General features: G+C 32.8%; 1 protein-coding gene across 4 annotated transcripts in view; it reads left to right on the forward strand.

The window, feature by feature from the left end:
• Positions 1-27,534, forward strand: part of LOC128998557 (E3 ubiquitin-protein ligase LNX-like) — a 325,727-nt gene that overhangs the window by 221,185 nt on the left and 77,008 nt on the right. For all 4 annotated transcript variants that reach the window (XM_054424742.1, XM_054424747.1, XM_054424743.1 and 1 more), the window contains one exon: positions 20,988-21,070. In XM_054424742.1, the coding sequence (XP_054280717.1) occupies positions 20,988-21,070 (83 nt within the window). The remainder of the gene's footprint in view (positions 1-20,987; positions 21,071-27,534) is intronic.

The following is a 27,534-nucleotide window of genomic DNA, read 5'->3' on the forward strand; positions in this document are numbered from 1 at the left end:
CTGAAATAATGTAAACAAAGATTCCGTGATCTTTAATTTATATTGTGGTTATAAATTATATTTCTCGCTACAGTTTATATGAAGAGTCGTATATTCTTTATGTTATTACATGTATATAAACCTATTATATTACACATACAGGGTGGCTGAAAAGTAACTTGCACCCCCACTTAACTTTTCAACCGTTTGAGATATTTGAAATCGGTTTGTGGCAACCTTCTTAGATATGAGGGGCTACAATAATTATGGTCAGTTTTGAAAATTTTGCCCTTAGGGGTAGCGGGGGTAGGGGATAGCTCAAAATTTTCAAATCACAAGTATAGTCGAGTTTGGTATCATTTTACAGGTCTTGACAAAACATAACGAATAACATAAAGAAAATATAAATCGGACGATTAATAACAAAATGGCAGCTAAAAATAATTGAGACAATGGTTATTTAAAGTAATTTTGAACTGCCATTTTGTTATTAATGGTCCGATTTCTATTTTCTTTATGTTATTTGTTATGTTTTGTCAAGACCTGTAAAATGATACCAAACTCGACTATACTTGTGATTTGAAAATTTTGAGCTACCCCCTACCCCCGCTACCCCTAAGGGCAAAAATTTTAAAACTGACCATAATTATTGTAGCCTTTCATTTCCAAACAAGTTGCCGCAAAGCGATTTCAAATATCTCAAATAGTTAAAAAGTTAAAGAGGGTGCAAGTTAATTTTTTTGCCACCCTCATGGTTATTTGGATTTGAAACGTTTTAGGGCGCCATTTCGTTATTAGTGAGCCGATTTTGGTTTTCTTTATGTCAATGTTTATGTTTCGTCAAGACCTGTAAAATGATACCAAACTCGACTATGGTTGTCATTTGAAAATTTTGAGCTACCCCCTACCCCCGCTACCCCTAAGGGCAAAAATTTCAAAATTGAACATAATTATTGTAGCCCTTGATATCTAAGAAGGTTGCCGCAAACCGATTTCAAATATCTCAATTGGTTGAAAAGTTAAGTGGGGGTGCAAGTTACTTTTCAGCCACCCTGTATATTACACATATACCCATCCATCAACTAACTTTAAAATGTATGCAAACTTTTAATAATAAAACTGAATTTCCTTTTCGTTGCTATCCTCATACAAAATAACGTTATGGTGCTATGGAAGTGTCTGTAAGTATGAAAAATATCCCGCAGAAATCTAAACTATTTATGAGCCCATTAATGTTTGCAAAGTTTCACGGTTCCAAAGTTTTCCCCTCTAAAAGCTTTGTTTATTGGACATAATGCTATCGCCCATAAACATACGCTACGAGATAACTTTGGACATAAAATAACATAGTAAGAAAACTTTGGAGCTTAACCTTACTATGAGTTATTATGACCTGGTACGTTATTTAATCACATAAGATGCCTTAAAGCGTTAAGGGCTTCCTTTCGTGTTACCTACATAAAAATAGGCTGAATAGGTTTTGAGCAATATCTTCATAAGACATTATTGGGTTTGGGTAGGAATTAAAATGTCAAGCCTATATTTAATTCAATTAGCAATGTTAAATATAAAAACGTTGAGATCATATTCGCGAAATCGTTGTTAATCACAATCCATAGTTTCACAAGAATATGATTACATTTTCTGTCTGATATGCCAAATTTCGTCTATGTACACTTATGTTTTGGTTTTTTATCTAATAGGAATATCTTTTTTATACTATGGGCTATCATTTTATTCATTGTAGTAAATCTGAAGAAATAAATCCAATGACTTTTTTAAAGTATTTACTTATTTAAATATTATATTTTTTGTTATGATTGTATTTATCTCTTTAGTACCTTGATTTTTATTCTGAGTTCAAATGAATTATGTTTTGTGTGCGTTTGTACTTATGATGGAATATTTTTTTTATTGTTGTGGCTTAAAAGAAACACCATAACCAGTGGTGTTTTTACACGTATCAATTTATAAGTTTTTCAAGTTAGTAGATTTATAACCTTTTCTTTGTAATCATATTTTGCATCGAAAAAGTCTTTCCTTACGTGTTTACACATTTGTCCCGAATTAGAGCAAACACAATTATCTGCAAAATTAGAAAAAAATCAACTAATTATTTTAGATAAACCATCTTATTTAGTGATAAGATGTAAACTTCTTCAATTTCGTTATTGGTTTCGACTGTAAATGTTTTCAAACCCTACTTTCGTTTGTCTTTTATTTTATCCTAGTGAACCATTATTTAAACCATAATATAAGGTGGTGTGAAAGTTCTTAAGGCGTAAAATAACAAGTTGTAACCCTCTTTCGTCGATTATTCAACGCTTAAAGTTTACTTTACGTTCTGTTATCTTTTGCGTTTGTTGTAAAGCTAAATAAGCAGATCGACAAGATTTTAATGTCTTTAGGGAAAGGGCATCTTTCCTTTCTAGCTGTTTATTTTGTTAACGTTCCGTTCAAAAGAAACAGCTGCCTTAACTTTATGTCAATATTTGTTTTGACAGAATCTGTGTTTCTAATGTGTGTTATTTCTTTGTGTATACAACCCGGGTGAAAATGTTATGTATTATAAAATCGTCTCGTCTTTTAGTAATTTAAGATAGCGATATGTTATTAAAATTAGTAATTCTTCAATAAACTACAGAAGCTCTAAATTTTCTTCAGTCCTATGTAATATACGAAATGTGTTATCTTCTCCTTTGGTTTAACCTGTTTTTTTTCTTTTTTACCAACCAACGTCGACATTTGGCCTTATAAATGAGATCTGGGTCGTGAACCGATTTTGTTAGGACTTAGCTAGGAAGTGAACTAGCGACCTCAACGTTTGAAGGCGAGCACTATAACCTCTCGGCTACTATTGACATGAAGCTATCAATTGTTTTCATAGTATTATCAAAGCTATGGTAATAAATCCTTTAGTAGTTATTTATTATAATACAGTACATTAAAGATATGTGATGCTTTATACAAGTTATGTGCCGTCATAGCGGTAAATCTAAAGATACGAACTATTTTGTTAGGTTTTACATTTGACTAATTAAGAACAACCCTAAATTATGTTTAGTATTTGTTGTCAACTTATTATATATCACATTGTATTTTACAGAAAAAGAAAAAAAAACACAATACTAATCTCTGCGACCATTTATTCTAGAAATAGTTGTTTGGTGTACTGATGTGGGGTTCTGGCGTACATTACTCTTTAAAAATACACTTTTTATAGATAGTTTTTTTAATTGTAGGTATTTTTATGCAATTCTATCTGCTGAACATAACATATTACTGTCACACGAATGTTGGATTTATAATGAAGTATTTTGTGAAAATCTGAATTCCACCTAAATGTGTGTCACTCGCAAGTGGCAATGACACGAAAAATGTTTATCGTGTGTTTTAGCTCACTCTCCTTTATATCAGACCTTTTGAATTAAATACTATAGGTCGGCCGCTTAGAAAGCGACCTCCTCCAGCATTGGTTTAGCATTAGCGCGCAGGTCGTTTTCTAAGCGGCCGAACTATAGTCGGGATTTCAACTAGTGTTCCAAAGATCAGTAAAGTTCATAAGAATGACTGATAAAAATAAGCCTGAATTATAGTATAAAACACCATCCCATATATTGATAAAGGTTATAAAAGAATAAACATTTTTATTAAGACTCGAGCTTAAAATTAACCGAAACAGAGAAAACACTAATGGCATATCTGTAAAAAGCAGAGAGAAGTGATTCCTACATTTTCTCTTGGAAATGGAGATATTTTAAAACCAGAAGGCACTGAGACTTATCTTGGTTACCAAAACATGTCCAGCCCAGTAGTAAAGTTAAAGCCTGACATATGTTTTGTATGTCGTCGGCGTCGGTCGTGCTTTAGACTGGTCCATGATGCTGCATGGACGGCTTTCTTGGCCAACTCCTTAGTAAACTTAAGTATACTAACTATTTTTCTAATTTGTTTCATTAAAACGTCACATTACAATACGATTAATCGAAAGATAATTAGTTGTTTTATCTAAAAATGTTGTTATATCAAAAAGGGCTATTTCTACATGTAGTGGAGAGTGAGCTGGCCCTGAGTCCCTGAGTCTCCGGGTTCAAATCCCGCCAAATCACCAATGGATATTTCTAAGTAATAATTTCACAAGTTTTAGTAATTATTAAGTCTGAAGTAGTGGGGGAAATGATCCCGAGTTATTTGCCTTGCGCCATAGGAAAAACAAATTCTACATCTAACAAAAATTGAAGAATACCAGTTATTAAATTCAAGTATTACTTGTAGTTAAACAATTCTTATGCTGAAATGTAAGCCTTCTCCAGCAACCACTCCTTTCAACTCCCTATACATTTTGAAGAGTATTCAATATTTTTTATGGACACTAAAGGTTTATTAAATAGTATAAGTTCTGTATTTTGGTATACTGGTCAGTTTCAGTTTATGCCGTGTCGAGCTCAACAATTTCTTTAACCTTACGGAATAATTTATTGTCTGGTTTATTTTGAATAATGTTTATCGCTAAAAAGTAAATTATACATTTAATTAAGTATGGCTTAGACCCAAAGGGAGTTCAGCTATAATTTTGATAACTTTTTTGAACGAAGAGCACTACTAGTTGAGCCACTTCCATAATTTATCATTGTAGAAAAATAATAGATTGCAGTTGGAGTTTCAAGATTGTAGTGTTTCTAATTAAATTTCGAATTAACTCAACAAAGGTACCTGAAGCTCAACTTTTAGATACGGTTTCTAATTACAATTTCCAGTTTAAGTGGGAATATACTCTTATACCTACATAAATGACTTATTTGTGTGTTTATTTTATTTGAGTTCATGGATAACGTTGATTTATTTAAATATGAGCCTGTGAATTCAATAATTTCATTATCAAATACAACTATAATATAGTTACATGTTTGACAGGTAGATGAATAGTCTGTCAAAAATGCCAGTCAAATTTTAAAAATGGTCAGGTTAAGTCAAGTTACTTTACGTAAAGTTTGAGATTATGTAAAGGCTTATTTCTTACCTAAATGTTAACATTTCTATTAGGGTGGGTTTTTAATTAACTCCTTAGTTTTCCTAAATGATCGTATACGATGTTTTGTAACAATATTGTGAATTTCTGTGTTTTATTTTTGAGTTTTATTGACAGGGTATTTTACTTTTTACCTAATAGGTTTATAGATCGTAGGGTTTTTACACTTTTAAATGTTTATTTGTTGTACACAACGTAACGTAGATATTTTTTAAACCGGTTTACTTTTAAGGGGAACCTAGTCCTTTATCATTTAAAGCTCACGTTTCTGTTTATTGGCCTACAAGTTGATACGCGTTATGTACTTTGACGTTCCATGTAAGGCTTGACGGGATAAAGACCAAGTTTAGGAAAGTTACTTGACATGACCGTATTTAAACTTGACAGGGTCACTAACGTAGTTCCATAACTAAGCGTGTAAGCCTTTGACACCTCTTTAGCCAAATCCATCATCATTGGGGACTGAGCAATTCATAGTAAACCAATTTGTTTAATTTTCTTGCTTAAGTATGATTTATTTCTTTTTAAAACATTGAGCATTTTCTATAATACTCTTGTCACATTTGCAATTTACCCTATTCAAAAAAGGTGATTGAAATAAGGAATAATTAATACATAGTATGTAGTACAGAAATGAGCCATTACATTTCGTAAGGGAAAAGAAATTAACTACATGTTTAGATCCCATAAATGAAAAAAAAATCAAAAAAATAAAATTTCTCAACAACAAATAAACGTAACACGTGCACACCTCTTGATATAAGTAATATAATTAAAAGCCAAAATGAAAAAAAGACTAAAATAAAAACACCAATAATATAAAAATAAAGGAAAAAGTCTACATGAGCAGAGGCTGTGCGTAGACTGAGTAGCTTAAAATGTTTAAATGTGTGAGTAATATAGATATAATTAAAAATCCAACCTTTATTCAAGTTGCTTTATTAAGTTTTTAAATGATTGGTGATAAATTGAAATAAGAAACAAAATACTGTAATAATAATGTAAAGAGTATAAAAAAGAATGAGGCTAATTTGTCTGGCTAAAGTTTGCCAGACTGTATTGCGATGTGATTATACCCTAATCTACTAACCTACTTAAGAATTTCTTAAGAAATTACTTAACCTCGAACCTAATCTAACCTTAACATGTGCCATTTATCATCAATCATGTACAATCAGCTGTGGATAACATATCTGACCCTAGAGTCCGCTCTTTCCCAACCTAACCTAACCTAACCTTACATAATCTATCCTAATCCGACTTAAAATAACCTTACCTTATTTATACCAAATTCATTCTTGTAATAGTGGTTATTCATTTCTTGAATCCCCTTAAAACTTCTTTAAATAATAAACATGGCCACTCAGTAAATAATTATGGTAATTATGAACTTAAGCTATTCATGCGATGTTTACAAAATCTTTGTTTATTTGGCAGTTTTCCTTCAGGCATTTTTGGGGCCAAAACGCAGTTGTCATCCCTAATTTGTCGTTTTAATGTTGTTGAAAACGTGTTTATTTTGATCGCTTTATGCCTGTTTAAGTATGTAATGTGAGTATTTAATCTAAACAAGAAGCCTAAGTGTTCAAAGTGACTATGCTAACTGAACCGAACCCAGCCTAACTTGACCATGCCTAACCCAATCAAACTTCTATAACATTAGCAAATTCCTTTTGATGTCAGAAAAGATGTGTTAAGATGGTCGGCCTTCATGCAAATTCGTGACTGCATTTAGTCCTTTTGAAGGTAGGTTGGATTAGGTAAGGTAAAGTTTGGGTTATACCACAGACTATAGACCAATTACAGACTGCAATCTGGAGTTGCAGTTGCGCTTGGATTAGTTCAAGATCTGTATGTGTTGCAGTGCTGGTGTCGACATGACCCGAACATATGGCAGCGCCCAGTGGCAATATGGCGGCTTCCGGTGGCAATATGGTGGCGTCCGGTGGCAATATGGCGGCGCCCAGTGGCAATATGGCGGCGTCCGTTGGCAATATGGTGGCGTCCGGTGGCAATATAGCGGTGTCCAGTGGAAATATGGTGGCGTCCGGTGGCAATATGGCGGTTATACGGAAGTTATGTTACCTCCAGACTGTTTTTGTACAATTAAAACACTGGGTGAGAATCTGCTTAATAATAATACAAAAATTATTATAACCTAAACTTTTCTAGTCCAACCTTCCTTAAAACACTTAATACATCCCCAAATTTGCGTAAAGGGCGACCTACCATCACATATGCCTAAACAAGGCAACATTAAAACGCAAACTTATGGGTGAAAATGGCGTTTGCCTCAACAAATCTAGAGGTAAAAAATTTTTAAAATCGCCTAATTTTGCCAAATAAACCAAAAGTTTCCACGAGCCATTTATGAGTTTCCGCAAACGAGTTGCAAACAAATTCATATCAATAGAAAAGCATAGTTAATATTAATAAATACTTACCCCCCAATACCCGCCTAAGTTTAATTGCACGGATATCGGTTTGACTGAAAAACTAAAACCAAACAGCTCGGGTTCAGTTGTGTTTGTGCAAATAATATCAAACCTCCGAGTGAATTCTATCGTAACTGATCTGTTTTGCTTTCCGGATTTTCAACCCGTACATCAAAGAGATCAAGCTAAACACAAGCTTGTTCTGCCGATCTCAGTTTTAACGAAAGATGTTTTAATACAAATCAAAATTATTTGAAATATCTACAACATATCGTACTTTCAAATATGACCCCCTTTTATACATGCCGAGTTTAAATAAATATCCTTAAAAGGATTTGAAGGGTATGGATTTGTGTAAGACGCCGTATAACGTATTATTAAGCAATCTAAAACTTATGGAACGTGGTTGCGAAGCGTGGAGAAGTTTAGATAGAAACGCCGAACACTCTTGTTCACCCCGTGCACGTAGCTATTTCGGTCTTGCTCAACCTAACTCTATGCTATATGCAAGAAACATGTCACACTTTGGTACTGATTTATCTTTGTTGATTTACTAACCATATTTCTAAGAGCGTTTTTAATTTTATGAAGACTTTTTGTATTTTGTAAAGATGTTATTGCTGAATTTTGGAAATCAATGTTTGTTATCTCATCCAACGTACGTTTCTGTTAATGCTTTTTTTATAAATACAGCCACCAAAATAGTTTTTGAGGGAATTTAGTTAACATCTAAGCTATGTAAAATCTTTATAAGCACAATTTTGGAGTTGTTTTCATTTATATTTTTTTACATGTGTTTGAGGCTAAACATTAAATTTTTTATTATTTTATACTTAAATAACATTATTTTTATGAGTAATTTTAATGGGTTGTTAGGATTACTGTGAAAAAAAGGTAGTCAAGTGTGTTTTATTGTAATGTTAAAGAAATCAAAACACCATCATTTATTGGTTTAATTTTAATGACATTTTACTGTTAATGTTAGCTTCCATGTATTTTTTACACTTTTCACCCGTCTATGCTGGGACATAGCACATATTGCGGTAAGTACAAGGTGGCAACATATGTTTAGTTTAATGGAAAATTCGATTGAAAATCTTTAATGGTTTCTTCTAATTTGGAGAGATTTTGGGTGAATAAATCCTATAGAATCTGGAACTTAAACATGAAAGAATGGTATTGATATGTAGTTAGCCATACGAGAATCGCAGGTAATGTTGCCATCGTGGCTGAAAATATATTTACAATGAAAACAACAACCCGCATTGCATTTAATGTACAACAGCGTGTTCAATGCTAATGGAACATTGCTGTTGTTGTCAGCTGACTTGTGATTCGTGATGTTTTTGTTACTCATACGATAGGACGTGAATAGATCGACAAAAGGGACAAAATATGCCACTGTTGGACATAAAATGCGATGCGGGTTGTTTTGTATAATGTTCACGTCCTGTCGTAGGGATGGCAAAAACATCACAAAACACAAGGCAGCTGAAACAACAGCAATGTTCCATTAGCATTGAACACAATGTTAATGTTGGACGATAAATGCAATACGGGTTACATTATGTAGAATTAAACCAGATAAAATTAAACACAGTTTAACCTATGTTTTAACTATCAATGTAACAAGCCAATGGCAGACCTCCTTTAGCATTTTCTCCGCCGAGCGATTGACTAGGCGATTTCAATACTGTGGATGACAGAGAGAGCTTGGTGTAGGTTGGCAGCGCTACATTCCACTCGACGGAAAAAGCAGTTGCATAAAAGGGTTCCATTTGAACCTATGTAAAAAAACGCCCCGACGGAACGCCGAAACTCGGCGGAGTCTGCGCGACGTTTTCGGTCGGGCGAAATCGTCGGATGGAATCGATGTACCTTCTATGCAGATTCTCTGCTGAGTGGAATCTGCTAGTCTTTTATTATGCCCGTGGTGGGTGTGGTCATTGCTGCCAACTTTGTTCATTTGTCCATCGACAGTGACCCGAGATGAATCCTTGTTTATTGGTTTATACCTATTTGTGCGTAAAGAAAAATAGACGACGGCGAAGGAGGTGGCCTGTACAGTGTACCCCCGGTGAATGGAAGTCTTAGGGTTGGCAGCAATGACAGTGTTGGCACTACTGCAGGGTTGCCAATGAGATGGTGTGATTGCCTTTTGTACAGCAATTCCCATATCGATCCCGGGGTACATACCTTTGATACAAAAATTCCCATGTCAGTCCTGGGAATACGAAAGTCATAATATTCCTACGAAACTGTAAGGTTGTATTATTTCACGGATTTAAACTAAAATGTAATTCTCACACAGAAGATTTTCCCAATTACACCTTTTTATTTGTACTCTTCAATCCATTAAAATGAAAAATGATCATCTATTTACAATGATTAGGCGATTTCGATACTGTGTATGACAGAGAGAGCTTGGGGTAGGTTGGCAGCGCTACATTCCACTCGACGGAATACGCAGTTGTAAAAAAATGTATGTAAAAAACGCTCCTACGAAACGCCGAAACTTGGTGGAGTCTAAGTCCTCCGCCGACTCCGGACGGAACGCTGAAACGAAGATAAAAGAGGCCTTATGCACGACGTTTTCCGTCGGGCGGAATCTATTGGGCGTTGCGTCGGTGAGTGTTTTAACATGGGTTCAAAAGGGACCCTTTTATGCACGACGGAATCTCCGTCGCGTTTCAGCGTTCCGTCGGGAGCTGGCGTAGGTCCTAGTCTCCACCGAGTTTTGGCGTTTCGTAGGAGCGTTTTTTTACATAAGTTCAAATGGAACCCTTTTATGCAACTGCGTTTTCCGTCGGAGTGCATAAAAGAGGCCTTAAGCAGGAAACCCACTAGTATGTCGCCTACCGTTCCGTTCCTCAGTTTCCTTTCCTCCGGTCTGGGTCGGGCTCCGTCAGTAACCGACGAGAAATGTACCAGTCGTGATGTAGAAACTATTTTTATGGTTTGTATTTATATCCAAACCCTAATTATTGTACCTTGTTGTATGGCAAGCATACGAATTCAGTGTTTTCTGTTTATTTTGTCTAGTTTTACAAACACACAATAAACTTGCCTGTTAGATTGAATGTTTCACGTATATAATTTCACTTATATTATTATTTTCTGCCAGGCGTTGTCCTTCTTCCTTTTATCGTGATAACTTTTATCACTTACTGTATAAAATAAATAAAGGATACTCTTTAACTGCTTTAATCAAAAGTACGTTTACACCCATGTCACACACGAAGCTAGAAAGTGACTAAACTAGGCTGGTGCTCGTAGACTAGAGAAACATCGGATCCGGCAACAACGCCCCAGAGAGCAATGTTGACGGACGGAGACGGAACGGAACGGAGCGGATAAATGGGTTACGGTTGATTCTAAGCCTTGGAAAGCAATTTGACGGAAGACGACGGAGACTGAAAGGAACAGAACGGAACGGAGAGCGTCGGACTAGTGGGTTTCCTGCGCGACTTTCCATTTGCCTGATTGGATTTTCACTCAAATAGTTTCTTTTATATATCGGATTTATTCCCTATTCATATAACATTAAGTTTCATGAGTACTTAGGTTTCCTGCTACAGGGACATAAATAAAAATTATTTTTGGTGATCTGTTAATGGCTTAGTATGAAACAAATAAATTTGCCAAATTTAATGAAAATTATTCATAAACAAGGAAACCACAAAAATTTACTTATTATCCATAAAAATAACTTGGGCTACCTTTTATTATTTTATAATGTATTATAAATATGTTCAACAGTTTGTATAAGGGCAATGTTAGGGTATTATTTAATTACCGATTTTGTATATGTTGAACTATTTTTTGTTTTAACGTACTTTTGAATTAGAGTAAATCTTAATATTTTGTGCCCTGATTATCGTTATTTGCACGATTATTTTTAAAAGATGCAGTTTTGTTATGTAATTTATAACGTATCAGACGTGATTCTGGCCAATCCCTAATTGTTTGTGTATAGTATGCATATGGACCGAGTTGCGTGGACTCTCGTATGTATTATCATCACCTTACCATTTCATTTACCAAGGTCCATTAATATGCAATGCCCTTCTATTACGTTAATAGGTTGGGATTTTATCTGGCAAGAATATCTCATGATAAAAATCAGTGCTAATGTTGCTGCTAATAAAACGGCCATTTTTTATGTATGGAAATATTCTTAATACGTATTTAAACAACCCAAATACGTAAAGTATTAAACTATAACAACTCTTAATCATAATAATAAGTTGATATCATTAAAATAGTTAAATGTATATCGGTAAATTATTGAAAGAGTATGTATTTTTATTTTTCCTGATTATAAAGGATGAGAAATTAAACAAATTTTATATTTTAAATATTCAAATATTTTGAATGTCAAGGAGGCCATTGTTAGATTGATAAAATTATCAGTTTAAAAGAAAACTGAGTATATCACGTTCACAGGAGAGAGAATGATACAACGAATAAGGTTTAATTATAATATTTCACTCCTGCCTACAAAAAGCTGCATCGTCTCTTACCTCATAAATATTTGTTCCTGCATGTTAACTAGTCTCTACTCTTTATTGCCACTTGCTGTGATATTTATCATATATTTATTTTTTTCAACTTTGTTTTGTAATTCTAAGTGTAGGTAGTAGATAGCTGATCTTTTTAGTAGTAGATCTTTTTTTTTTGCCATCTGTAAACAAAAATTTCAATGTATGTACAATGTAAAATGGTGTGGTGGATAAATAAATAAATAAATAAATAAACTTTTTAATTCTTTTATGGGCTTTAAATATAAATTCAAATTAAATAAATTTATTTCAGAAATAAAACGTTACAAAGATTATATACATCTTAACACTCTGAAATTAGGTCCCTGCAAAGCTCGAGGGCAGGGGCCGAGTCTCAATACTTAATAAGTATTGCATATTGGCAAGACCGTGTCATTACTAATAAATGGATATCTATGTGAATTAAAATTCATTTCCATAGCCCCAGGATTGCGTTAATATGACAAATAACTGTTAAACATACCACTGGTTAACCTATTACATGATCAATGTTATGGTTCTAATAAATAAATATATTACTGTATCTAAAATACTGGGTGGAAATTTTATATTTTCGTGGAACACCCCATCATGTATTAGTGACTACAATATTTTTGAATTTGTATTGCTGCTTGTACAAGATGCTTATTTCTAAAAACTAATTTAGCCCTAACTGATCTTTTTACGTTGTTTTGGATTATAATGAACACGTTATACAATTAAGGCGATAACCAAAGATATATCGGCAAGTTTGATCAAATATAATGTATGTGTTTCAAGATGTAAATACTGACATAAAGAGATGTAGGACAGACAAAAAATGGTCTACAGTCTGTAAGGAATAATATACGTCTTCCCTTGAAACTTAATTCTTCTTCTTCCAGTAACAGTTAGAATATATAAAAATGTAGACCTATCTTATACATTTTGTTTAAATACTATTAGGCTCCACGAAGTACATTTATTTGTAATCAATACTAAACGAATGGTTAATGATATGCATATTACAAGCTTACTTAACCGTTGGCACAAGTTAAATTTAATAAATTTACTAATTTAAATGCCATTATAAATGTTTCTATTTGATTGTACTTGGGGGGATTATTTAACATTATTGTCTTGAGAGTAAAAACAATAATTAAACACATATTTTTAAACAATAATGCTATGATTACTCGTTCGCAATCATAACTGTTATACTTTTACGAACTGCCTTTTAGAAATTTTCCCATATAGAAAATAAGCTATCAACGTAGATCTCATGGTAAGACCTAGACCCGGGACCGATTTACTTTTACTTTTTAGGTCCCCAGAGGCTAAAACACCTTCTGTTCAAAATCCACACACACACACATATGCAAATATAACAATCTAATCATGTTTTTACCCCCCTGGGGACATCAAAATAAATCAGTAAATTGGTTCCGGGCCTAGGTCTTACCGTGTCACTTACGATAATAGCTACTTCCCTATAGGGAAATTCGCTAAAAATGCGCAATGAATAATAGGTATTTCTGACATTTTATCAGTTTCAGTGAATTTCCCATTGTAGTTGTGTGTATGTTTGGTTGACATATTATATGCAGTGTGTGACACAATATATAGTTGTAATAATAGGATAATCTCGAGCAAACATGATCTTAATTTTAATACAATTTTGTACAAACGTGTAAACCTATGGGAACGAGTTCGCAAACCAAGCATGATCGTACTATGGGAACAGGGATTTATGGGGGGAATTTGTTTTCCCAATTTTTGAACATGAAAACATAAATTTTGTTATTAATTTCAAAACCTTTTTGTGGGGCTTATAAAATCAAATAATTTTGTATATTGAAGCGTTGTTGTGCACTTATTGACTACGGATGAAATTAAAATACCCCCGCCACAGCAAACCTGCAAACTAAGCAAATTTCCATTTGTCTGATATGGTTTTCTGTTAAATCTATTGAAATAACATTAGGTTTAACGAGTACCTTGGTTTGCTGTTACAGGTAGGGTAATAAAGTGCGTTTGTAGTAAAATTATTAGCTTAGAATAAAATAAATATATTTACCAATGTTTTCAAAGTATATCCATGAACAAGGAAACTGAAACAGTTTACTTGGTCTGTAGACATCAAAACTAAAAAGTAAATTGGTCCCGTGTCCAGGTTTTACTATGAGATCTACAGTAATAGCTTATTCCCTATATGGCAAATTCGCAAAAAAACTGTGCATTTCAAATTTTCATGTTATTCTTATAGAGAAAAGGTAATTTCACTCTAAAACCCACGTTATGATATTTCCTGTAGCAGCAAACCTAAGTAACTCGTTTAAACTAATGTTATTTAAGTATGGAATAAATGTGATATTTTTAAGGAAACCTTTTAGTATTATTCCAATGAGTTAAAATCCCTTAATCTGCAGGTTTGCTGGGGTTGGGGTATTATACATTCCTATAACTAGCATCAATATATTAAAATAGTATATAAAAAACGATTTTAAAATACAATGACAAAAATAATTTTCAATTCTCAATGACTAATGACATATTATTTGCTTGCAATGAGTCCTTTACTATGTTTAAACATAGTTTTTACGTATTTTGTTTTAAAGCCACTTGATTAAAAATACTCCATAAATACTTATTGTTTGCCTATTCGCAACCATCGTTAAATATGATATCAAATCTGAAATAGGCCTAGTAGGGTGAACATATACATTATGAGTAAACTAAAACAGTCGCTACGATACGAAAGAAACAAAGGAAACGACTGTGTCAAACACATTGTGACACCGATGTAATGTAAATGCCAACTGCCTGTGGTCGACAGCTATTTGTTATACAACTCTACCTTTTAGAACCATTTCTCTGCATAGGATTGTTACACAAATTTCTTTATTGTAGGTTTTACCTATTGTCCAAGGACGATAGTGTATCTTCGGCCCGCTACCTCGGGTTTTAATTTTCCACTCACCAATGTGACCAATTCAAATGTAAAATAATTGTGTAGTCTGTTTAGGAGAACCTGTTAACTCGATTTTATGGAAACCTATATCTGACACATTTGAATGCCTTCTTATACAATGTCTGTGAGTAGGCACTGAGTGCAGCCGGCCTTCAAAAGACTAGTTGTTATAATTTAGTTGGTTTTGAAAAAAAAATTACATCGAAGGCTAATGTAAAGTGTAGTTTTGATAACCTTTAGTTTTTTACCAAATCTGAACAGAAATTATGAGCAAGCAATAGATTTATAAGTTCTCCAAGCCATGAAAAGCAATGTAATAAATTCATTTTAACACCAAAACATATTTCTGGTATGTCTCACTTGGATTTGGCAGACAAAATGGGATATTATTTCTAAATTATTATTTTTCAAATTCAATATACCTTGTAATCAATAAATTTGTCGGATCAGCTGATTATTGTAGATGCCCTCCGATTGATAACATATATTATACCTAAATAATAACAATTATCGAGAAAATACTTTTTAGCTGTAAGAGTTTTTTGTTATGTCCTGTCCATATTATTAGAATAATTTACTATGTGGGAATTTTAAATGTCACCTGTAATACTTGAACTTAAATATAAAGTATAATTCAAGTCCTACGCTAATATTTTGAATGACAAAGTTGTATTAAATTCTAGGAAGGGGGTTTTATTAGTTTTAAATCTTTAAAACATGTAAATAAAAATATTTCTCTACAACCATTTCTTTACGAAGTTGTGAAAAGGCTAATGATTGAGACATTGAGTGAGAAGCTGGTGTTATATTGAATGAAACAACTTCGAGAAACAATTAACTTGTGGTCAAGATGACCCACGGGTGAATTGAGTCGTGGCTTCTCGTTTATCAAATACGTTGGCTCAGCTTGTTTATATAAATACGCAATCGTTTATTTTAGCCTAAATATTTGACATGAAATACCTCTGCTGGAATTTCTGTTTATAACTGAACACGTGTTCCTCTCTTAGATACTTGATATGATTATAGTAAGGCGCTCATGTGATTGTCAAATAAGACTTTTTATCAACGTGACTGCTAATCGACGTCCATAAAATGTGTGAAAGTAGGAATACAAGGTCAATGGTCTTTTTATGGCATGAGTGCATTTTATAGCATATCAAATGAAATTTAATGAAAAATGTCTTTATTTCAGAGGCGAAGTTAGGACTTGTAAGTCTACCACTTAACCTCTATTAAGCGTGACTTGTTAAAGGAATCTTGTTATTGATGTTCCATGTAAATGATGCAATTGAATAAAGATATGACTTATAATAGAACGAACAAGTTGAATTACACTGTGCAACCCAGAAAACTGTATATAAATGTAAAATACATCCGAAGGGGATTGGTTTCGATTGAACCTGTCACAGAAAGGAATGACGAAAACAACAATAGTGTTCATACTTTTATTATTGGTTCACTGGAGTTCGAAGAAAGACATTTATATTGGTTCCAAGGTTTTGCGAATATACGTTAACTCTTTAACTTGATTTGAGATAATGCTTTTTTTCTTATACAGGGTGTTTTTTTACGCAACCCAAATAATTGCAACTACCTAGAGATACATTTGACAACAAAACGAGCTTTGGTATGCTCAGTTTTCCTTTACTTCATTGCCGATCGCTAATATGCATCGTTAGTGTTATTGATAATTGTAGGCATAATATGATTTTTCCGATTGCTCAAATAAAGCATGCGAAAACGCCAAGTTGATATTTATTCATAATAAATTCCCAATACCGCTAAATCACATATTATCTCGGTAATAATGCACAAGCTGATTGGCTTAAAAAACAGAATACAAGAATACAAAAATGTCAGCTTGTTTTCAGTGTCTTATGGTACTTTTAATTTGGGTTGCGTAAAAAGTCCCTGTACACACTTTTATTCACATGTATTGATTATGTTTACTCGTTACAGTTCCTTTAAGTACTAGACTCTATTATTTTCTCTCACACGTGGTCTTTTAGTTACATATAATTTTAAAATTTTACCATGGTATATTTCGGACGCCCTTTAAAAATATTTTGGTCAGTAATGCAGTTATGCAGGATAGACAACCAACACAAGTAGATTTCTAATCCCATTAAAAAATCTGAAGCTTGTTTTTCATGTCTAGTTCATGTTGGTGACACTGAGCTCTATTATCGAAGAAATTTGGTTCATATTGCTTTAGAGTTTACCTGATAATTTGTGCTTTACTTTTTGGCTATTTATACAAATATACATTTTTGGTTAACGTAAGCATTATCATTGAATTCGTTCGTATACAGATTGGACGTAATTCCATGGAAGCTTTGAAAATTTTAAATTATACTGCACAAAATCTAACACCATGTTATTGGAATTTACTGTAATACTAAAGAACAAACTTACATTATTTTTTTATTTAAAAAAATAGGTCTACCTATGATGATTTTAATCGATACAAACGATTCAAAATCTACATAAATTATAACACCGCGACAAAATTATTTCAGACTCCATTCAAACAAACATCTAGAAATAAATGGACGCTTCTCTCATCCTTCCTAAACAATTATATTGCCCTTTAAAAGAGACTCTAAGGGTAATAAAGTTTGAAAGTGAATTAAGCAAAAGCCGGCAAACAAAGGACATGCCAGCGTCAAAAATGATAAACGATCCTTTCCCTCCGGACCACTTTGTTCTAAACAGGGGGTAAACAAAGATACATTATGAATAGTGGAATTCTTGAATTTCTAATAAAAATATCATCTTGTTGCTATTACTTTCCTCGTTGACATCTTTTATACAGGAGTCACTAAAATAGACCATGATCAGGGTAAAAGTAGTCTTAGAAAGGGATAAGTTTTATATAAATAAAACATTAAACCCAAAAGCTTATGTCGCAAGTCAACCTGTTAACTTAAGATACATAAATTTCCGCAGGAATATTTTTACATGTAGTTTAGCTTTTTGCAGTTCTTGAAGCGTTTTGAATTTCAGTTTGCAAGGGACTTGTGTGATGTTTACAAAGTTCTAAGCTACTTCCCTAATTTACTTTGGAGGTGCAAGCTATACTTTCAACCACTGCATCGGTTATACAATCAAAGAAACTTCTGCGCTTATTTATTTTACCAAACGCCACTAATCTTAATGGGACAAAATTTTCTTTACATTTACAACAGATGAACCATATCCTGCGAAGTGATAATTTACTTCCCGGTAGATGAAAAATGCATACGACAGCAGACAATGTCTACTGCAAGCTCATTAACTTTGGATACAATGAACTAACAAGACCTATTTTGCCGTATAGCTTAATATCCAAACAATGAATAAAATAAAAAACTGACAATGGTGCAGTTGAATTATGGGATTCAATTTTATTTTCATAAAAATCAACCTGGCGTGTTTTCTCCTATTTTATGTAGAATCCAATCGATAAACGTTTACAAATTAAAAGTTTATATTACTTGTTGTCGTCATAGAGTAAAAGTTAAATACTAGTCTTAGTTAGGTTAATGAAAGAGGTTATGTATTGTAATATGGTCCGCAAAATAAGAAAATTATATCGAACTACGTATTATTTTATCTTTATATGACTATACGCGTTTATCCGTTAATTCGACGAGTTCCTCTATTGCTAACACAATACCAGTGATGCTTTGTAGGGTTGAAAGTAGAAATTTGACTCAATCTATCATCTGATTATCTAATGTTTGTTATTTGTAGTAGTAAATTGAGTTACAAGTTGTTAATATTACCCTCTTAAGTATTGGTTAACATGAATATTTGGCAGTGTTTGGAACATAGACGTTGACCGAGTGATATAATTATAATATACAAGTTAAATAAAACTTACATACACATTTTATGGCAAGGCCTAATCGTGTAACGGAAAAGATCTATGATTGCTCGGTAAGAAAGATTTAGTTTAATCTCGAAGTCACTATACTTTTGTTAACTAACCTTAATAAACCATGAGGTTACACATTATTACACTAGTGATGATGTGCTTCAATTACAATTAAACATTTGCTTTTTGAACTCGAACCTAAAGTTTTAATAATTCAAGTGGATATCATTTGAGTAACTAAGTACTAAGAGCATGTTGTTAGTGCATGCCATGAAATGTTTCAACTTATTTTGTGTGGGGTAAATTGAAAGAGGCAACTAAGGCCGAGCTAGCTGCCTAGTGGGTACCTACTCGAGTACACTTGTCGGTGCTTGTTGCAACCGTATACCTGCAATACAAATTAAGTCAATTGTTTCTTATAAAAAGTTTTAAATAATAATTTCGTTATTGGTAGAATTTTAGCATAATTGATTTTGAAGGCAATTTGAATTTGGTTACTAATCTATGAATCTCCAGGCTTCTTTTAGCGAATTTCACATATAGGGAATAAGCTATTACCGTAGGTCTCATGGTAAGACCTAGACCCGGGACCGATTTACTTTTTCGTTTTGAGGTCCCCAGAGGCCAAAAACACCATCCGTTCAAATTCATATATATATATATATATATATATATATATATATATATATTTATATATGTGTCCGTTAGCGCGATAACTCGAGCAAAATTGATCCGATTTTGATGAAATTTGGTACAAACATGTAAACCTACATTTATTCGAACGAGTTTGCGAACCAGCATAATCGGACCATGGGATCAGGGGTTTATGGGGGGTTTTATGGGGTAAAAATGGGTTTTTCTCAATTTTGACCCTAAAAACTTTAAATTTCTAAATTTCTCTCTAGACCATTTTGAAGAGCTTAAAAAACAAATAACTTAGTATATTGAAGTTTTTTTAAATGTTCATTGACTACGGAGAAAATTAAAAAAATTGTAAATTAAAAATTCCTATGTTATTCTTATGGAGAATAAATAAACTGTTCTAGTTTGCTTGTTTATGGATATATTTTAATCAAATTTAGTAATTTGGTTTATTTCATACTAAGGTATCAAAAAAACACACCGAAAATTTATAGGGAATATTTTAGTAGAAATCAAGCCGGGTAAATGGAAATTCGCTTAGTATGCAGGTTTGCTGCTACGGGGGTATTTTTTATTTTTTAATGGTGATTTTCCCATGATACCCACCCATAAAATAACGAAAAATTGGATTTTTACAAAAAACTTCTCGAACGAGTAGTAGTACTAGGAATAGTACAGTAATAGTAATAGTAGTAGTAATAGTACAACCCCCAATGCTGTTAGCTTGCTGATTCAGTTTCAATATCATTATGTATATTATGTAGTTATCAGTTTGTAACAGTTTTTAAGTGCATTTAATATGTTTATGTAATATATTTCTGGAAATAGGGATGATAGATATGACATTGGAATGACATCAATTTCATCCAATTTATGATTCATCAAAAATAAAATATATTACCTATATTAGCTTTAAATCCAATTGTCCAGCTATAGTAGTCTTGATTAAGCCTACTAAAACAAAGGCATTCCTGCAGTTTATTACTTCATCATAAATACAGTACATAAATCGCTAATAGTATTAATGGTAAATTATGGCTCAACATCATAAGTTGTACTTCCATTAGACTTTATACACGTTGTTAACAATCTTGCACAGCATAAATATATGTAGCCACTGCAAGGCTATAACCTCTTTACAACATGTCACTTGCAGCCATAATCTATCTATTAGTCATTAACAACCTCATGAAATTGTGTTAATGCAACACGGGTTAGCAACAATAGTGGCCATAATACTTCAGTATTATTCACTTGCGTATAATAATGTATACAAACGCTGGAATACACTTCAATTAATTAAAGTGAAAGTGCATAAAAGTACGTCAAATGACACTTGAAACATATATTTTCACTCATACTGTTGCGGAAAATACGTATAAAAGGTGGTATGTGGTAATCGATTTCGATTGGACCTCCAATTATCATCCGGACCAATAGCCATGAAGAAGTTATTTATCTCTTTTCAGCTCTTATGTATACAATTTTGCTCTGCATTTAGGAACAAGAAAGTTTGAGTGTGAAATAACTGAAATGTTTATTGTTTCAGATGCCCAGTTCTCAAATCTCCATTGAGAGTACAGCCTGTGTCGCCTCCCAACTCCGTATCGGTCGACTCGTCGCCCAAAATCGGTAAGCTTTGGATTTTGTTACGCTGTTGTGTTGTAAGTTTAGTTTTAACAACTTCGTGAAATAGGTTAATTCAAATATTTCACATATTTAAAGCAACAATTAATTGGCTTTAACTTTGATTTGGTTTTTTTTTACCACCGAAATCGTGTAAAAAAGTGTCGAGCGTTTTTATTTTTTTTTATAGACACTTACTAAAAATTCAATGTTTTGGAACGGTGAATAACTGAACATAAACTCAAACTAATACTTGCTGTTTTTTCAATTATTAAATGTGAAATATTTGAGATGATCACGTTTTATCCATCAACTATTAATATCATCACAAGAATAAAGCATCGCCTAATCAAATGGACGTAATAAATGCGAGGTCTATAAATGCTTTGACAACTTGACCGTAGATTTGGATAAAATTAAAACTTTTATGAGTTTAATATTGGACGAGTTTCGTTCTGACATTTTCAGCTTTGAAGCTGGTTGTAGATTTCAACAAAGCTGCTGGTTATAGCAATTGCATTGACTCTAACCGGGAAAATGAATTTTAGTATTCAAAATTTATCACGTTAAATGTGTTGATCCATCGAACTACGTCATTAGTTCAATGTCGGACGGTTTGCTCTTGCTGTGAAGTAACATCCTCAGTGATTAGGCGGAGTGTTATCGTTTTCTGTATAGTCTTGTCAAGACTTCTGATCAATTTTCGTAACTGCAGCGAAAACGGCCAATTTTACCAAGGAAGTAAAAGATTCAGCTGGAGTCGAGGACATGATATGAACATTGGCGGTCTTTAAAGTTCGCCGTGGGTTTGGCGGAAGAAAGTATTCCTGATTAATCAAATGTTATTGCATGGTTATAATTTCAAAAGGAGTAGCCTTATTGTGTTTATTTTCGTGCCAAACTATATGTTCCATTCCACGAACATCTACATCTACCTGTTCGACATTTAGGCCGATTTGAGGAATCTCAGTGTATTATTATGTTAGTGGAATGATAAGTGTTGCTTCTAAATGACGGCGACAGTAGTTTGTATACAATGACAAAACAAGATATAAAAAATATTTGCAGCTATTTTATAAAGGTAAACAATGAATAAAATTATTCTACTGTGATTTATTAGCTTGGTGCTAATGGTGCTATAATGGTGCAGTATGACGAAAAATATTGTCCATCATACTGACCAAAAGTGCCTTATCGACGCTCGCTCATTTCTCGTTCTTGGCTTCGCCTTGGTCGTTAAATTTAAGTTAGTGTGAAGAGTCAAGAGAAGGAAATGTACTATTTTCACTGTTAGGACTAAACGTTAGGGATTGAATGTTATAAGACCGTGAGGTTGAAAAAAAAAAAGGTTCTGACACCGTTCGCGAGAGCTTACGTATGATGTTTGATGTTTGTTCATGTTTCATGTTTGTGTTGTTGTTGTTTCATGTAGTCCCCTAATATTACCCCATGTCTATTTATTTTTGTCTACGGGATTGATACAACTATTATAACATACTTTTCGTACATTTAGTCTCTATCAATCCCCTATCCATTATTATATGACTAGTTTCGGAACATTATTGCTCTACTTCCAATGTCAATTTCTTAAGCTGGTGGTTATTTACAAATTTAAAAAAATATCGTAACTCTTAGCAGGTCAAATTTAACGATCAAGTCCAGACACCGGACCTTATTTAATCCAATTATGGCGTTTCTAATTCTAGACTTAGGGGGTTTGACAAGTTTGGTGATCTTATGAGATTTGAAAATGGAGCAATAATACTCCGAAACTAATAAAACTTATTATTATTAGGGTTAATGATGTAAAAAGGTATGTAACCTATATTATATAAATTTGAACTTTCAAAAATCTAGGATCCATCTACACATATTTTAATATGATGCAACTATAAACGTATGGATGATCTTACGCCCGTAGTTTTCATTCATATCCCTTTAGGCTACAGGATACAACTAAAATAATGCATAACAGTTGAGCTTAATTTAAAAAATACTTTTAGCTTTTGTGGGTAGAAACCGGGTTAAATGGATGAACTGATTCACCAAACAAACGTTTAGAGCACACTTAGTTTCTGTTGACATTCGATTAGCTATACACCGCAGAGCGAAGTAGCGGCTTTGGGTTAACTTTACTATGAATGGTAAAGCAACTTCGTCTCAATAGTTCATTAGTAACTTTGTAGCGCTTTTTGCAAACGTCCACTTCAGCCAAAAGACCTGTCTGTTTTCAATCACTTTTCATTTAGTTGTATTTTTTTTTAATTTGGAGTAATCCAATTTTGTGTAGTTCATTGTGTAAAAACACTTTTGTAAAAAAAAGGTATATTAATAATTTTCGTTACAAAACCACACACGTTTGCATTTCATTTTAGTCTAATATAGTAATAGCACTGAGTGATGCACTAAAGTGATTTTATAGTTAATCAGGGTTTCAATTGTTTGTGTTACAAAAAAGAGTGAAGAGCACTTACAACTAGCCTAATTCAACCCATTGTAGTCCTTGTTTAAAGTGTCTGATAGGTCTTTGGCTGAAGTCATCTTTTTTACATTGGAAACTTTTTTTTACACGTAACGCATTATAATACTTTTTAAAGAACTGGTTATTTCCATTATTGGCTTTAATTTTGACTGTTTTAAAGGTTCAAAGATTGAGGGAGAATCATTAAAATTTTAACGATTCGAACTTCAACTAATCAGCTGTTCAGACTAATTTAATTTGTTAATTGGTGCAATTAAGTGTTTGGTACAATGTTTCGTTGCATCACTGTCAGTGGCAATGAGAGGTACAGGAAAACATAACCTCTTTTAAAAGTTGTGAGTACCGTAGTGGTTTTTAGTAATTAAAACACTGTCGTAGGTAAAGTAGTGTACGCAACTTGCGTAAAAGTGTTAACGCAATCGTTGCGTAAACTACTAATAAATATCGTAATAAAATATCTTAAATGCATAGAAGGGTCAATGTATCATGTTTTTTTATACACAACTAAGAATGTATCAAAAACCTCGTAAAAATTGCGTTCAGAGGAGAAAGCCCGTATTTCTAAGGTAGAAGTCAAATCTGAATTTCAAAGGAGCTAGGCAAAAAGATAAAACAATTTGAAATTTAAATACCTTTACATTTAGTGATGAACTTGAGATTCATTGTTAAGATTTATACGCTATATTTTTTTCCGAAATAACCTATTAATGTTATAACTTGCAGTAAAATCCGTTGTTACATCCATAAAACACATAGTAAAGGCCTCACACTTTGTGATAACATAGGTCGCAGTGAAATATATTGATTCATAGGCACTTACATCGAAACATAAAACATGTACAGTAGTAAAAGCCATAAAACGACACTTATGTGATAGCCGGGATTGTAGCAAATATATTGGTCTATAGCTACTTATATCGATACTTACAATACACTTAACCAATAAAGCAAAGTTCATGTGATATTGTCAATTGTAACGATATCAACTGTGTGAAGTTACTTTACTTAAATCTGAAATGGCGACCATATGAAGGTAGGTTTTTCAAGCCGAGTATGAATGGAGATGAATGTAGGATTCATAACACATATTTCATCGTCACATATAACATCTGTAAAGCTTTTCAAACAAAGCTTACGAATTGTTATAGGTTGTACATATCTGTTGATTCATTGCAACTTAATGCTATTCATTATATGGGATTCCCTTTAGTGCACAACTTACGTCCAGGTCGAAGGATTTACTATTATTTACTTTTAATTGCTTCAGTGACCTTTATAACGTTATTTATATATTTCCTTAATTATTTTAGATATTTTGAAATAATGACTTATCGCATGTTCTAGTTCGGTAACCATACATTCTCCCGTCTAGAAATTAATATTTTATTCATTTTGGCTATAGTTAGAAGCACTATGATAAATTCATAACGATACCAAGATAGTAGAGCGCGGGACTACTGCCTAGGCGGCTCCGGTTCAAATATTTTCAACCACTTATTCTAATTATGCTATAATGACGCAATCGTGTATCGTACACCTTAAGCCCTTTCAAGCAACGAAGGAAAAGCCTCTTAAGAATTATAACTGTCTTTAGAGATTGTAATCTATGAAAGTTTTACTGTAATTATGATCAAATAATTTCTGTATTGGTTAGCTACTACGTACCCATAATATTACGTATCAGTAAAACATAATACTGGCCGAACATCGCGTAGGCGTTACCCAAACTTTAATTGTAGTGCTAGTGCACTTTTTTGTAAGTAAAATATTACTTCGATTAGAAAATACTTAAAAAAAAGATTGGGCACTTTTTGAAATGATGGAATATTCCATAGGTAGCTCAAACAGGTCGATCCTGGAAATATTGAGACGTTGGATATTAAAATGACGTTAGTGATATACTACTTTATCTCCTATCTTCTTTCAGAATATAAATGTCGTTACTGTTGATCAAGGTGTGTTTAGCTTTAGAGAAAGTTCTGTTCACAAAGAAAAGAGTTTATTACAACAATCAAAAATACTTACACTATAACCATCTAATATTTTCTTCGGTTGGTTTTAACTCAAGTAATTTCAATACTATACACGAAACACGTCATATAAGTCGATGTTTTATGAACACTTTTAAAACGACATTGAAATCTAAACTGAAATGTAAGAAAAAAAAAATCATTACTTGATGATGTTTATAAATTCGAAGGTATTCTAAAATGAGTAGTTTTTATTACCATTTTAGTCAATTGTATTTTTATCGTTTGTTTTGCAAATGCGTAATACAGGAAACATATTCTTTATATATTTTTTATATTTAACACTAAAAGGCTTATTTCATTTAGTGTTAAACCACCTCAAACTCAAATAACATGCATTTGATATAGGAAAATTAGGGTTGTGTTATTCACACAAAAACTAAAAGAGATATGAAGTAAGTGTAAATTACAAAGTTGTTAAAAAATTAAAAAAAACCTATAAAATGATGTGCCACTTGATATATGTTGCTATTGAAAAATTTTTAACAATGAGCATCTGCAAATTTTCAAAAAATATTTTTTTGTTTGAATTTTTATTATTTCAAAAAAACTTTTTTTTAGCATATCAAAGTAAAGCTAATTTCAAAACGAGTAAGACAATTCAACCGGAGAAGGGCTAAATGCATTAGTATAGGAAACACAGAGTATTAAAAAAACATTGATTTTTTTTAACTGCCACCATTTCGAAACGAAAAAGATAATTAATTTCTGTTTTCGCAGAAATGTTTGTCTATTAAATACATTTAAAATTGTTTACAACATGATATATGTTTACATTTGTAAGTTTTGAGATTCGAACTAGTGACCCTCAGTTTTTGGCACACCCTGTATTGGGAAAAAGTTAAAAATATTTTTACGTTATTCCTTGGGGTCGACTTAGCGGGAAATAATTTCATTTCATCCTTGTACGTTAAGCCGTTTTTCCGTAATCAATTTGAGACTCCTCTCGTGGGACACCCTGTATGTGTTTATTAGATAGTGATAACGTTGTCTTCAGGTATTTTAAAATTGTATTATTGAGTCAGCTAGGGTAATAGATAACAAAATAGTCAACTACTTGGTGGATTCAGTTTATTTGTTCATATTTACTAATGTAGAACAACCAATCTATTGAAAATATGAAATTAATATACCGAGTGGAGCTTAAATTTTAGTTCTCATTGCAGAGTCTTAAATAAAACAAAACTGGAGTAGGGATTTGCAATCCCTGTTTCATAAAGTGTTTTTGTCAATTTATAACACAATAACAAACAATAAATAAAAAATAAACATAAGAAATGGCGTCGAACCACAAACAAACGAGTTTCCTGTAAATGTTTACAAATCAAAGGTAAATTAAGCGCTATTTTCACTCACGTGTGTCCAAATGTTTACTGAACGTGAGAGAAACTTCATTTGATCACTTTTAATTACCTTACAATTTCTGTGTACATTGCAGTATGTAGTCACACTATAATTTGATTTGGGATTTTCCTCGCTATGATTAGTTTTCTTAGAAATGTTTTGTGTGTTTATTTCAATTGAATTCTACATATTTTAGCCAAGCTGTAAACAAATGTTTTGATGGGTCCCACTTGTCAGCATTCGTTATTGCAAAGCTAAAAAATGTTGAAATTGTTACATTAAGTTAAATTCCCATAAGCTCGGTGGTATGGTAGATGAACTGCAATCGTCATATTACAGGTGGATAAAATACTTCGAATTGCGTATTTACAATAAAACAGGAAAGAGTTTAAGCTTAAAACAATGCATAGTCCCAATTACGGTTCTTTGGAGTTTTCATATAACACTTTCCACCAAAACTCTTGAGTGTACTAAACTAATTAGTTTAACAGTATTACTAGAAACTAATATGAAATATACAGGGTGTCCTGGAACTCTCTACCAATACTTTAGGGCATTGTAACTGGTTAAGAAACATACCTAAATATCATATTTAAATTGTCCGGAAGTCCTTA

The sequence above is a fragment of the Macrosteles quadrilineatus genome, unplaced genomic scaffold, assembly GCF_028750875.1.
Source record: "Macrosteles quadrilineatus isolate MER2022 unplaced genomic scaffold, UCM_ALF_1.0 Scaffold_7__1_contigs__length_78375512, whole genome shotgun sequence".
NCBI lineage: Eukaryota > Metazoa > Arthropoda > Insecta > Hemiptera > Cicadellidae > Macrosteles > Macrosteles quadrilineatus.